This window comes from Pseudophryne corroboree, chromosome 1 (genome assembly GCF_028390025.1).
Source record: "Pseudophryne corroboree isolate aPseCor3 chromosome 1, aPseCor3.hap2, whole genome shotgun sequence".
NCBI classification, from domain to species: Eukaryota; Metazoa; Chordata; class Amphibia; order Anura; family Myobatrachidae; genus Pseudophryne; species Pseudophryne corroboree.
Genome location: NC_086444.1, coordinates 1,031,666,477 through 1,031,680,409, shown reverse-complemented (window position 1 = coordinate 1,031,680,409; position 13,933 = coordinate 1,031,666,477). Strand labels below are relative to the sequence as shown.

The 13,933-nt window shown below is 48.9% G+C and overlaps 1 protein-coding gene across 3 annotated transcripts in view; it reads left to right on the top strand.

Annotated features, from left to right (window-relative positions):
- The window catches only part of CENPU (centromere protein U), a 213,461-nt gene that overhangs the window by 126,189 nt on the left and 73,339 nt on the right, over positions 1 to 13,933 (top strand). For all 3 annotated transcript variants that reach the window (XM_063920726.1, XM_063920727.1, XM_063920728.1), the window contains one exon: positions 10,204 to 10,265. In XM_063920726.1, coding sequence (XP_063776796.1) covers positions 10,204 to 10,265 — 62 coding nt within the window. The remainder of the gene's footprint in view (positions 1 to 10,203; positions 10,266 to 13,933) is intronic.

Genomic DNA, 13,933 nt, shown 5'->3' with positions numbered 1-13,933 from the left:
CGAGCCAGTGCATGAAAGCCCACGGGTGGCTGATCAACTGAAAGAAATCCTCCCTGGTTCCGGCTCAAAGCATGGTACACCTGGGAGCGTTATTGGACACCCACAACCAGCGGTGGTTGTTGTCTCAGGAGAAAGTCATGAAACTTCAGGACAAGATCCGATGCTTCCTATCCCGTCCGCAAGTGTCGATTCATTCGGCGATGTAAGAGCTAGGTCTCATGGTGTCTGCTTTCGACATGGTGGAGTATGCTCAATTCCATTCTCGCCCTCTGCAGAAGTTGATTCTGTCCAAGTGGGACGTCCTGCCTCACCGGATCAGATCTCACATGATCTCCCTATCTCCGGAGGTCCGCCTGTCACTGAGCTGGTGGCTGCAGGACCAACGATTGAGCAAGGGTCGTCCCTTCTGGATATCCAACTGTGTCCTGCTAACGACGGATGCCAGTCTGAGAGGTTGGGGCGCGGTGTTGCACTCTCTTCAGGGTCGGTGGACCAAGGAGTAGTCGCTACTCCCGATAAACATTCTGGAACTGCGGGCAGTGTTCAATGCGTTGACAATGGCCAAGCATCTGATACAGAACAGACCTGTTCAAGTACAATCGGACAATGCCACCACGGTGGCGTACATCAATCATCAGGGCGGCACTCGAAGCCGCATGGCAATGAGGGATGTATCAAGGATTTTTCAGTGGGCACAACGTCATCTGCCGGCCATATCAGCAGTGTTCATTCCAGGCGTTCTGAACTGGGCTACAAGCTGGAGTTCGACAGTGCTCCTCCCCAACGATTTTTCAAATCAAGCTTACCAGCTTTGAAAGATACGCAAGTTACGTTGCAACAGGCCATTCAAAAGTTGGTCCAGTCCCACGTCATTGTTCCAGTACCAATACCACAACGAGGAAAGGGTTATTACTCGAACCTGTTTGTGGTACCAAAGCCAGAATGTTCAGTAAGACCCATTTTGAATCTAAAGTCCTTGAACTCTTACCTACAAGGTTTTCAAGTTCAAAATGGAATCCTTGAGAGCAGGGATTCATGGTCTCCCTGGATATCAAGGATGCCTATCTTCATATTCCAATTTGGCCACCTCATCAGGCTCATCTCTGAGGTTTGCCCTACTGGACGATCGCTAACCGTTCCAGGCACTACCCTCTGGCCTGTCCACAGCTCCTGGTTCAGTGTGTTCACAAAGGTAATGGCGGAGATGATGATCCAGGTCCAGGGGATCAATGTTGTTCCTTACCTGGATGATCTCCTGATAAAAGCAAGATCCAGGGAGCTTTTATTGCTCCATATCGACTACACTATCCAACTTCTGTCACACCATGGGTGTATTCTCAATTTACAGAAGTCCCACCTGGAGCCAACTCTGCTGTTCCTGGGAATGTTACTGGATACTGTGGCCCAGAAGGTGTTCCTCCGGGAGGACAAGGCGAGAACACTTCAGGAGATGGTCCGCATGGTTCTCCTACCTGCTCGAATATCCATCCATCTTTGCATAAGATTGTTGGGGAAGATGGTTGCCTCATGCGAGGCGATCCAATATGGGAGGTTCCATGCCAGAACATTTCAAATGGATCTCCTGAGCAAGTGGTTCGGCTCACATCTTCAGATACACCGGATGATACGGCTGTCACCTCAGGCCAGGATTTCCCTCCTGTGGTGGTTGTAGTCTTCCAATCTCCTGGAAGGCTGGAGTTTCAGGATTCAGATTGGATCCTCCTCATGGCAGATGCGAGTCTGAGGGGATGGGGAGCTGTCACCCAAGGGGCTCAGTTCCAGGGCATGTTGTCAGCCCACGAAGCCCTGTGTCCGATCAACATTCTGTAACTTCAGCGATCTACAATTCCCTGCTTCAGGCCTCTCCTCCACTCAGTGATCACGCGATCCAGCTACAGTCGAACAATGCCACGGCAGTGGCATACATCAATCGGCAAGGAATGACGAAAAGCAGAGCCTGCATGCGAGCGGTGTCAAAAATACTCCTCTGGGCAGAAAGAAATGCAAGAGCAATGTCAGCAATCTTCATTCCGGGTGTGGACAACTGGGAAGCGGACTTCCTCAGTCGTCATGATCTCCACCCGGGAGAGTGGGGGCTTCACCATCAGGTTTTTCAACAGATCATCGACTGGTGGGGCTGCCCACAGATAGACATGATGGCTTCTCGACTCAACAAGAAGCTTCGTTGTTAATGCTCACGAACCAGGGACCCTCAGGCAAGGGCAGTGGATGCACTGACGTCGCCTTGGCCTTACCGGCTGGTCTACCGGTTTCCTCCGATACCATTGCTCCCAAGTGTGCTCAAGCGAATCAGTAGTCAGAGTCCAGGCAATTCTGATTGCCCCAGATTGGCCTTGGAGGGCATGGTACGCGGATCTTTTGGACATGTCCGTAGAAGACCCTTGGCCTCTGCCACTGAGAAGAGATCTTCTTCAACAAGGACCGTTCGTCTACCCGGACTTACGGCGGCTTTGTTTGACTGCATGGAAGTTGAGCGGAACATCCTAGCTCACAAGGACCTTTCCAAAAAGGTTATTGCTACCATGGTTCAGGCCAGAAAGCCTGTGACGTCAAAACACTATCATATCTGGAGAAGATATGTCTCTTGGTGCGAGGAACGCACGTATCCGCCTTAGGAGTTTCACTTGGGACATTTCTTCTGTTTCCTGCAGGGGGAGTGGTTAAGGGCTTACATCTGGGTTCCATTAAGGTCCAGATTTCAGCCCTCTCAATTTTCTTCCAGAAGATATTGGCAGTCTTGCCAGGAGTTCAGACCTTCATACTTTACATTCAACCTCCTTTTGTGCCGCCCACGGCACCCTGGGATTTGAATATAGTGTTGGAATTTCCACAGTGCCACTGGTTTGAACCTCTGATGACAGTAGAAAACAAGTATCTCACGTGGTAGATGGTGATGTTACTGGCCCTGGCTTCTGCTAGGCGTGTCTCAGAGTTAGAAGCTTTATCGTGTAAAAGCCCTTACTTGGTCTTTTATGAGGACAGAGCGGAGCTCAGGACTCTGCAACAGTTCTTGCCGAAGGTTGTCTCTGCGTTCCACTTGAATCAACCTATTGTGGTTCCGTCCAGTTCTGGCACTTCTGCTCCTACAGAGGCATTGGATGCTGTTTGAGCCTTGAAGATCTATGTCAAGCGAACGGCTCGAATCAGAAAGACTGATTCCTTGTTTGTGCTCTATGATGCGCAGAAAAAGGGTTGCCCTGCTTCAAAGCAGTTCATTGCTAGTTGGCTTAGGCTTACTATCCATGTGTTGGCAGCCTTACCTGTTCCTAATTCTCTAAAGGCCCACAGATCGGTGGGCTCTTCCTGGGCGGCTGCCCGTGTAGTCTCGGCCTTGCAACTATGCTGAGCTGCTACCTGGTCGGGGAAGAACACTTTTGTAAAGTTCTACAAGTTTGATTTGGGCAGGCCGTGCTGCAGCAGTCTCCGCACGTTCCCGCACGTTCTGGAAGCTTTGGGACATCCCCATCAGACTAAGTCTCCCCAATTATGGATGCTAGAGAAAGAAAAAGAAAGAGGAAAGAAGACTCTCTTGTTTGGGGGCACTCTTAGCTTTATAAAAAAATCAACTTTTATTGGGTCCTCTCATAAAACCTTATCAAATACACAAAATATAAACAAACAAACATAGAAAAAGTATACTACATAGATAATTCAACACCCAGGCAATTCCCAGTGTGAAAACATGACCTATGGGAAAAAGTTTTTTTCAAAGACCAGGCTAGGTCCTATAGTATAGGCCAGGGGTGGCCAACCAGTAAGAGGCAAAGAGCCAGAAAAGATCCGTAGTAAAGGGCAAGAGCCACTATCAGGCGTGCACCCAAAAATGGGGGCGTGGCCTAATTTTCACAAAGCCACACCCCATTTTTGTGCACGTATGACATTGTGTCATAACCCAGTTTTTAGCCATGTTGTACAATGCCACATACATATAATTCCCCAGTACAGTGCCACATACATATAAAAATGCCAATAAATGGGTGCCTCCACAGTGCCAGATACGTATACCCCCCTCCACAGTGCCAGACACATATGTCCACACAGTGCCAGATAAATATATGCCCCCACAGAACCAGATACACATGCCCCCACAGTGCCAGCTATGCCCCCAGTGCCAGATATGCCTCCAGTGCAGATACACATGTCCTAACAGTGCCAGGTATGCCCCCAGTGCCAGATACACATGCCCCCACAGTGCCAGATATACCCCCAGTGCCAGATACACATGTCCTAACAGTGCCAGGTATGCCCCCAGTGCCAGCTACACATGTCCTTACAGTGCCAGATATGCCCTCAGTGCCAGCTACACATGTCCTTAAAGTGCCAGATATACCCCCGTGCAGATACACATTTCCCCACAGTGCCAGCTAAGCCCCCAGTGCAGATACACATGCCCCCACAGTGCCAGCTATGCCCCCAGTGCAGATACACATGCTCCCACAGTGCCAGCTATGCCCCCAGTGCAAACACACATGCCCCCACAGTGCCAGCTATGCCCCCAGTGCAGGGACTCATGCCCCCACAGTGCCAGCTATGTCCCCAGCGCAGAGACTCATTCCCCACAGTGCCAGCTATGCCCCCAGCGCAGATACACATGCCCCCACAGTGCCAGCTATGGCCCCAGCGCAGATACACATTCCCTCACAGTGCCAGCTATGCCCCAGTGCAGATACACATGCCCCCACAGTGCCAGCTATGCCCCCATCGCAGATACACACGCCCCCACAGTGCCAGCTATGGCCCCAGCGCAGATACACATGCCCCCACAGTGCCAGCTATGCCCCCAGGGCAGACACACATGCCACCACAGTGCCAGCTATGCCCCCAGCGCAGATACACTTGCCCCCACAGTGCCAGCTATGCCCCCAGTGCAGACACACATGCCCCCACAGTGCCAGCTATGCCCCCAGCGCAGAGACTCATGCCCCCACAGTGCCAGCTATGCCCCAGCGCAGAGACTCATGCCCCCACAGTGCCAGCTATGCCCCCAGTGCAGACACACATGCCCCCACAGTGCCAGCTATGCCCCCAGTGCAGACACACATGCCCCCACAGTGCCAGCTATGCCCCAGTGCCAGCTATGCCCCCAGTGCAGACACACCTGCCCCCACAGTGCCAGCTATGCCCCAGTGCAGATACACATGCCCCCACAGTGCCAGCTATGCCCCCAGTGCAAACACACATGCCCCCACAGTGCCAGTTATGCCCCCAGCGCAGATACACTTGCCCCCACAGTGCCAGCTATGCCCCCAGCGCAGATACACTTGCCCCCAGTGCCAGCTATGCTCCCAATGCAGATACACTTGCCCCCACAGTGCCAGCTATGCCCCCAGCGCAGAGACTCATGCTCCCACAGTGCCAGCTATGCCCCAGCGCAGAGACTCATGCCCCCACAGTGCCAGCTATGCCCCCAGTGCAGACACACATGCCCCCACAGTGCCAGCTATGCCCCCAGTGCAGGGACTCATGCCCCCAAAGTGCCAGCTATGCCCCCAGTGCAGGGACTCATGCCCCCAAAGTGCCAGCTATGCCCCCAGTGCAGAGACTAATGCCCCCACAGTGCCAGCTATGCCCTCAGCACAGAGACTCATGCATCCACAGTGCCAGCTATGCCCCCAGCGCAGAGACTCATGCACCCACAGTGCCAGCTATGCCCCCAGCGCAGATACACATGCCCCCACAGTGCCAGCTATGGCCCCAGCGCAGATACACATGCCTCCACAGTGCCACTTATGCCCCCCCAGGGCAGACACACATGCCCCCACAGTGCCAGCTATGCACCCAGCGCAGATAACTTGCCCCCACAGTGCCAGCTATGACCACAGTGCAGGTACACGTCCCCACAGTGGCTCTCCCCCCCCCCCCCCAAGTGCTGCTCACCGTGCTGCTGTGAGGGGAGGCGAGGAGAGCGCGCGCCTCTCCTGTTCCTCTGACTCCGGTGGCAGTTTATATCTTCAATACAGCGCCGGCCCGTGAGCCAATCAGAGCTCGCGATCCGGCAGCCAATCAGGAGCCTTAGCTGCCGGACCGCGAGCTCTGATTGGCTCATTGTCTGGCACCGAATTGAAGCTAGACATCGCTGCAAGTGTCAGGGCAGTAGAGGCGCGCGCTGCGCTCTCCTCCCCTATCCTCACACGCCGATGAGACTTCATTGAAGTAGCGCAGCGGTGGCCGGGAGCGGATCGAGCCGCGTGCGGACGATGAAAGAGCCGCATGCGGCTCGAGAGCCGCGGGTTGGCCACCCCTGGTATAGGCTATATAATGAATATAAAACGCCTCAAATCTTCCTAAGATGAATAACAATAGTCAAAAAACACCTAATAATTTAGGTGCATCCCAAAATAGGGAGGGAGGGGTAGGAAGGAAGACAAGAGTGCGGTATTTCCTAGCAGGGGTATGCACAGGATTGTTCTATTTCTATACCTCAATACCCTATCACCATCCAGAAAGACAGATTAGCAGTGTTATGAATACCATTCGGGGCATAAATTCCTGGCCTGTCAAGGTAAGTACAATCTCCTATATTCGTTGGCATCAAATAGCCACACAACGATGATTAGTTAGACATTAAATAACAAATTCATCCAAAATTTAAAGGAGGTCAATGGGGTGGTCTTCAGTTTGCCGGCTGTCAGGATCCCGGCACACAGTATACCGGCACCGGAATACCGATACTTTATCTCCCTCTTGGGGGTCAACGACCCTCCTGGAGGGAGAATAAATAGCGTGGCAAGCCACTGTGCCTGCAGCGTGGCGAGCCTGCAAGGGGCATATTTGCGCTCACCACGCTGTCGGTATGCCGGCGGTTGGGATTCTGTCGCCGGTATGCTGGTCGCCGGAAGCCCGGCCGTCGGCATACAATACTACACCCGGTCAATGTAAGATAGTGATAGTATAGAAAAGCACATGCATATGAATCGGAGTAGGGTTCTACTTTTGACCATGTTGCTCGTCAGCAGAGCATGGCCAATGAGAGTCCGTTATAACCGTTGTGGTTAAAAGATATCCCCTGCATCTTCTGTCAGCCCTAAGATTGGGGCTGATGAGAGTGCGGAAAGTTAGTATAGATAAGAGGATAATGCCTTTCTATAGAAATTAAATACAATTTAGCATATAAATATATCCCTGATCTAGGGTGATAATTAAAACATCAAAACATAAATGTGTGAACAAATGTATACACACACATTCTCAGGCAGCAGCACTTTATACCCTTAATATAATTTCATACTGAACATATTGTTCTGGTAGGTATTCCACAGCGTTATAAATCTCTATATGGAGAGTGTAAGAGAAAAGAGGAAAAGGAAATGGTCTCCGTTCCAATACACTGATTGCACTCATTGGGCATGTGCCACTTGGCAGTGAATGCCTCTGTAGTTACAAAAGATGATATACTGGGAGACACTTGCTATATTCCCTTTTGGTGGAGGTAGGGTAAGCAATACCAAAAGAGGAGATCCTCACTATTCCCTGGGAATATAGTTGAAGTAAGAGAATGGAGATTTGTTACCTTTAACTATATTGCTGCGGAAGTGGGTGCTGCTGCCGAGTATGATGCAGGGACCTGGTGTGCGCACAACTGGAGTCCCTGGGTTCCTCCTACACGTGTTTCACCTGAAGGCTTCATCACGGTCAGTGCACTTTGGGTCAGACCTCTATTTATATCCGGCCAGGGATTCCGTCACTAATGACATATGGATTCGTAGGTGGAGTAACAAGCAGCATTCGTATTACTTGCATAGCGGCTGAGTTAGGGCCGTGCCGTATTCTAATCCCGTGATATCTCTGTAACCAGATCCTGAGATCTGAATGATCCTGAGAAACACACTCCCCTTTGAGTGTGATAATGCGGCGGGTGGGACACAGTACTGACAGAACTCGTAGCTGACATATCGTCAGCACAGCGAGTCCGATCTCATAATCTCCTGTTCTAATCGGAGATTCAGCCGCAATGTGTTAGTCCATTGCTAAGCAACCATGTATACTACGATTGGATACCAGAACAGGAAATAGGTTATGTTGCTAAGCAACAAAACAAACGTCTCTGATCTGCCTCCTATACTGTGAGTAGCTGCTACATCGGGAAGTGTATTATGTTACAGGTTGAGTCTCCCTTATCCAAAATGCTTGGGACCAGAGGTATTTTGGATATGGGATTTTTCCGTATTTTGGAATAATTGCATACCATAATGAGGTATCATGGTGATGGGAACTAAATATAAGCACCGAATGCATTTGTTACATATACACCTTATACACACAACCTGAAGGTCATTTTAGCCAATAATTTTTATAACTTTGTGCATTAAACAAAGCGTGTCTACAGTACATTCACACAATTCATTTATGTTTCATATACACCTTATACATACAGCCTGAAGGTCATTTAATACAATATTTTTAATAACTTTGTGTATTAAACAAAGTTTGTGTACATTGAGCCATCAGAAAACAAAGGTTTCACTATCTCACTCTCCCTCAGAAAAGTCCGTATTTCGGAATATTCCGTATTTCGGAATATTTGGCTATGGGATACTCCACCTGTACTAAGAAACCAGTTATGATGTCACAGTCCGGGCAAAAGGACATGGTATTTGCCAGTCCGTAATATAACATAGCATATCGTCAATATTAAAAGTCCAATCTCATATTTTAATAAATGGTTCAGAATCCAACCGTTTGTATATAAAATCCCGTTTTTACTTAGCAGCCCATTCACTACGAGTAAGTATTGGTACAGAAGATAACTCGTATTATTAGGAAGTTGGTCAGATTACCGTGTTGTCACGACACCACATTCTGGATACGATTCCCAGATTTCCCAAAACCCCATCCCTTCAAGATTATTAAACCAATATGATACAACCAAGCCCTAAAAGGTATCTCAGTCTCTCCATACTGCATTGATTGGTTAAGAGGTAGCCGATGATTACACTTAAGAATAGTCATTAGAATAATACATTGTGTTGGTTAAACAGTCAGAGTGTAGATACAATCCACGACTTAAGGTTTACCAGTATGGATCTTTCTTATTAAAAATAGGTTTGAGGAAAGAAGCCTTTTTTTTTTTCTTTTTTTTAAGGATTCCTTGTTCGTGCTCTGTGATGCGCATAAAAGCATTGTCCTGCTTCGAAACAGTCCATTGCTTGTTGGCTTAGGCTTATTATCCAAAAGGCCTATGTGTCGGCAGCCTTACCTGTTCCTAAGTCTCTGACAGCCCACTCTACAAGATCGGTCGGCTCTTCCTGGGCGGCTGCCCGAGGAGTCTCGGCCTTGCAACTATTCCCGAGCTGCTACCTGGTCAGGGAAGAACACCTTTGTGAAGTTCTACAAGTTTGATACCCTGGCCAAAGAGGATACCCAGTTTGGGCAGGCGGTGCTGCAGCAGTCTCCGCACGTTCTGGAAGCTTTGGGATGTCCCCATCATACGAAGTCTCACCAATATCCCTTATGGATGCTAGAGAAAATAGGATTTTAATTACCTGCCAGTAAATCCTTTTCTCGTAGTCCATAAGGGATATTGGGCGCCTGCCTCAGTGCGTTGACTTTTCTGCAGATTCTCTTTATATGGTTACCTGTTCAGCTGTTGCTGTCTGAAAGAAACAATATCTCAACAAATTCGCATTATATCAACACGTTTACAATGATCATGCAATAGTTTGTGTCACCATCTACACGCATGGTCACGTCCCACGTCGTTGAACATATACCACTTATCTTTCCACATTCCACATTATTTTGTCTGGTGTGTTTATATACAGATGTAGCCATGTTCATCTTTGCTGCAATACTGTTTTCTGCATGGCGCGCTGGGCTTTGACTATTTGCAGCCGGCGATCTCTTTAATTTTGAATGGAATTAATGGAGCGGTTGCCGGCTTCCAATAGTCAAAACCCGGTGCACCATGTAGAAAGCCGTCTCGCAGCAAAGATGAGCATGGCTACATCTGTATATACATACACACACACAATATAAATGACTATATATATATATATATATATATATATATATATATATATATATATATATATATATATATATAAATATATATAAATAATATTATGCTACAGTGTATTTACACTTCTTGTGACACTTTGGTTTATTTATACCTAGTGCAAGATGTCGGTCTGTAGAACTCTCCTATCAGGCCTAATGGTTTGGATAATTTTATATGTTCCACAGATACAGTTAGAAATTGGAAGAAAAAGGAAACGTTTGATTGACGTGAAAGGTGAAATCATTGCGTAAGTTACATTGTGTTTATTTAATATTCACTGATGTACAGTCAAAAATCCTTTGACAGGATGTATTTATTATTATTATTATAATCATTTCTCTTACGTCCTAGAGGATGCTGGTGACTCCGTAAGGACCATGGGGTATAGACTGGCTCCGCAGGAGACATGGGCACTATAAAGAACTTTAGATGGGTGTGCACTAGCTCCTCCCTCTATGCCCCTCCTCCAGACCTCCGCTAGATCCTGTGCCCAGAGGAGACTGGGTGCATTACAGGGGAGCTCTACTGAGTTTCTCTGAAAAAGAATTAGGTTAGGTTTTTTATTTTCAGGAAGCACTGCTGGCAACAGGCTCCCTGCATCGTGGGACTGAGGAGAGAGAAGCAGCCCTACTTAAATGATAGGCTCTGCTTCTTAGGCTACTGGACACCATTCGCTCCAGAGGGTCAGAACGCAGGTCTCATCCTCGCCGTTCGTCCCGGAGCCGCGCCGCCGTCGTCCTCACAGAGCCGGAAGATAGAAGCCGGGTGAGTATAAGAAGAAAGAAGACTTCAAAGGCGGCAGAAGACTTCAGATCTTCTCTGAGGTAACGCGCAGCGTTACCTCAGAGAAGATCTGAAGTCTTCTGCTCCCACACACAGCACACACTACAGGCACGGATGGGTGCAGGGCGCAGGGGGGGGTGCCCTGGGCAGCAATAATCAACCTCTAGGACTGGCTAACAGGCATATATAGGCTGAGGAGGCAATATATATTATAATCCCCCACCAGTATTAAAAAATTGAGCGGGACCGAAGCGCGCCGCTGAGGGGGCGGAGCTTGATCCCACAGCACTAACCAGCGCCATTTTCTCCACAGCACACTGCAGAGAAGCTGGCTCCCCGGACTCTCCCCTGCTGAACACTGTGACACAGGGCAAAAAAGAGGGGGGGGGGGGGGGGGGCACTTGTAAGGCGCAGTGAGTGTATAGATATATACATATAATTATATAAAAGCGCTGTTTATCTGGGAATCTTATTTCCAGTGTCAGTTCATACTCTCTCTCTGTCTCTCCAAAGGGCCTTATTGGGGAACTGTCTCCATATAAATATATCCCTGTGTTTGTGGGGGTGTCGGTACGCATGTGTCGGCATGTCTGAAGCGGAAGGCTCATCTAAGGAGGAGGTGGAGCAGATGATTGTGGTGTCTCCGTCTGCAATGCCGACACCTGATTGGACATGTGGAATGTTTTAAATGCAAATGTGACCTTGTTACATAAGAGATTAGACAAAGCAGAGTCCAGGGATAATACAGGGAGTCAATCAATGGCTTTGACGGTGTCACAGGGCTCTTCAGGGTCTCAAAAACGTCCCCTATTCCAAATAGCAGACACTGATACCGACACTGATTTTGACTCCAGTGTCGACTACGATGATACGAGGTTACACCCAAGGGTGGCCAAAAGCATTAATTATATGATTATTGCAATAAAAGATGTTTTGCATATCACAGATGACCCCCTCTGTCCCTGACACGAGGGTACACATGTTTAATGAAAAGAAACCTGAGGTAACCTTTCGCCCATCTCATGAGCTGAATGCGTTATTTGAAAAGGCTTGGGTATCTCCAGACAAGAAACTGCAGATTCCCAAAAGATTTCTTATGGCGTATCCTTTCCCTGCACAGGACAGGGTACGGTGGGAATCCTCGCCCAGGGTGGACAAGGCTTTAACGCGCTTATCCAAGAAGGTGGCGCTACCGTCTCCAGACACGGCAGCCCTCAAGGATCCTGCTGATCGCAGACAGGAAACGACTTTAAAATCAATATATACACATACGGGTGCTTTACTCAGACCGGCAATAGCATCGGCTTGGGTTTGTAGCGCTGTAGCAGCTGGGACAGATACCTTGTCAGCTGATATTGATACCCTAGATAGGGATACCATTTTATTGACCTTAGGTCACATTAAAGACGCAGTCTTATATATGAGAGATGCTCAGAGAGGCGTTGGGCTGCTAGGTTCGAGAGCCAACGCCATGGCGATTTCTGCTAGGCGAGCACTGTGGACCCGCCAATGGACGGGTGATGCCGACTCAAAAAGGCATATGGAAGTTTTGCCTTACAAGGGTGAGGTTTTGTTTGGGGAAGGTCTCACGGACCTGGTTTCCACAGCTACCGCGGGTAAATCTACCTTTCTCTATCGTCCTAGTGGATGCTGGGGTTCCTGAAAGGACCATGGGGAATAGCGGCTCCGCAGGAGACAGGGCACAAAAGTAAAGCTTTCCGATCAGGTGGTGTGCACTGGCTCCTCCCCCTATGACCCTCCTCCAAGCCAGTTAGATTTTTGTGCCCGGCCGAGAAGGGTGCAATCTAGGTGGCTCTCCTAAAGAGCTGCTTAGAAAAGTTTAGCTTAGGTTTTTTATTTTACAGTGAGTCCTGCTGGCAACAGGATCACTGCAACGAGGGACTTAGGGGAGAAGAAGTGAACTCACCTGCGTGCAGGATGGATTGGCTTCTTGGCTACTGGACATCAGCTCCAGAGGGACGATCACAGGTACAGCCTGGATGGTCACCGGAGCCTTGCCGCCGGCCCCCTTGCAGATGCTGAAATAAGAAGAGGTCCAGAATCGGCGGCAGAAGACTCCTCAGTCTTCTAAAGGTAGCGCACAGCACTGCAGCTGTGCGCCATTTTCCTCTCAGCACACTTCACACGGCAGTCACTGAGGGTGCAGGGCGCTGGGAGGGGGGCGCCCTGGGAGGCAAATGAAAACCTATTTTGGCTAAAAATACCTCACATATAGCCTCCGGAGGCTATATGGAGATATTTAACCCCTGCCAGAATCCGTTAAGAGCGGGAGACGAGGCCGCCGAAAAAGGGGCGGGGCCTATCTCCTCAGCACACAGAACCATTTTCCCTCACAGAAAGGCTGGAGGGAAGGCTCCCAGGCTCTCCCCTGCACTGCACTACAGAAACAGGGTTAAAACAGAGAGGGGGGGCACTAATTTGGCGTTAGAAATATATAAAAAAGATGCTATAAGGGAAAACACTTATATAAGGTTGTCCCTATATAATTATAGCGTTTTTGGTGTGTGCTGGCAAACTCTCCCTCTGTCTCTCCAAAGGGCTAGTGGGTCCTGTCCTCTATCAGAGCATTCCCTGTGTGTGTGCTGTGTGTCGGTACGTGTGTGTCGACATGTATGAGGACGATGTTGGTGAGGAGGCGGAGCAATTGCCTGTAATGGTGATGTCACTCTCTAGGGAGTCGACACCGGAATGGATGGCTTATTTAGGGAATTACGTGATAATGTCAACACGCTGCAAGGTCGGTTGACGACATGAGACGGCCGACAAACAATTAGTACCGGTCCAGACGTCTCAAAAACACCGTCAGGGGTTTTTAAAACGCCCGTTTACTTTAGTCGGTCGACACAGACACAGACAGGGACACTGAATCCAGTGTCGACGGTGAATAAACAAACGTATTCCTTATTAGGGCCACACGTTAAAGGCAATGAAGGAGGTGTTACATATTTCTGATACTACAAGTACCACAAAAGAGGGTATTATGTGGGATGTGAAAAAACTACCATAGTTTTTCCTGAATCAGATAAATTAAATAAAGTGTGTGATGATGCGTGGGTTCCCCCCGATAGAAAATTATGGGCGGTATACCCTTTCCCGCCAGAAGTTAGGGCG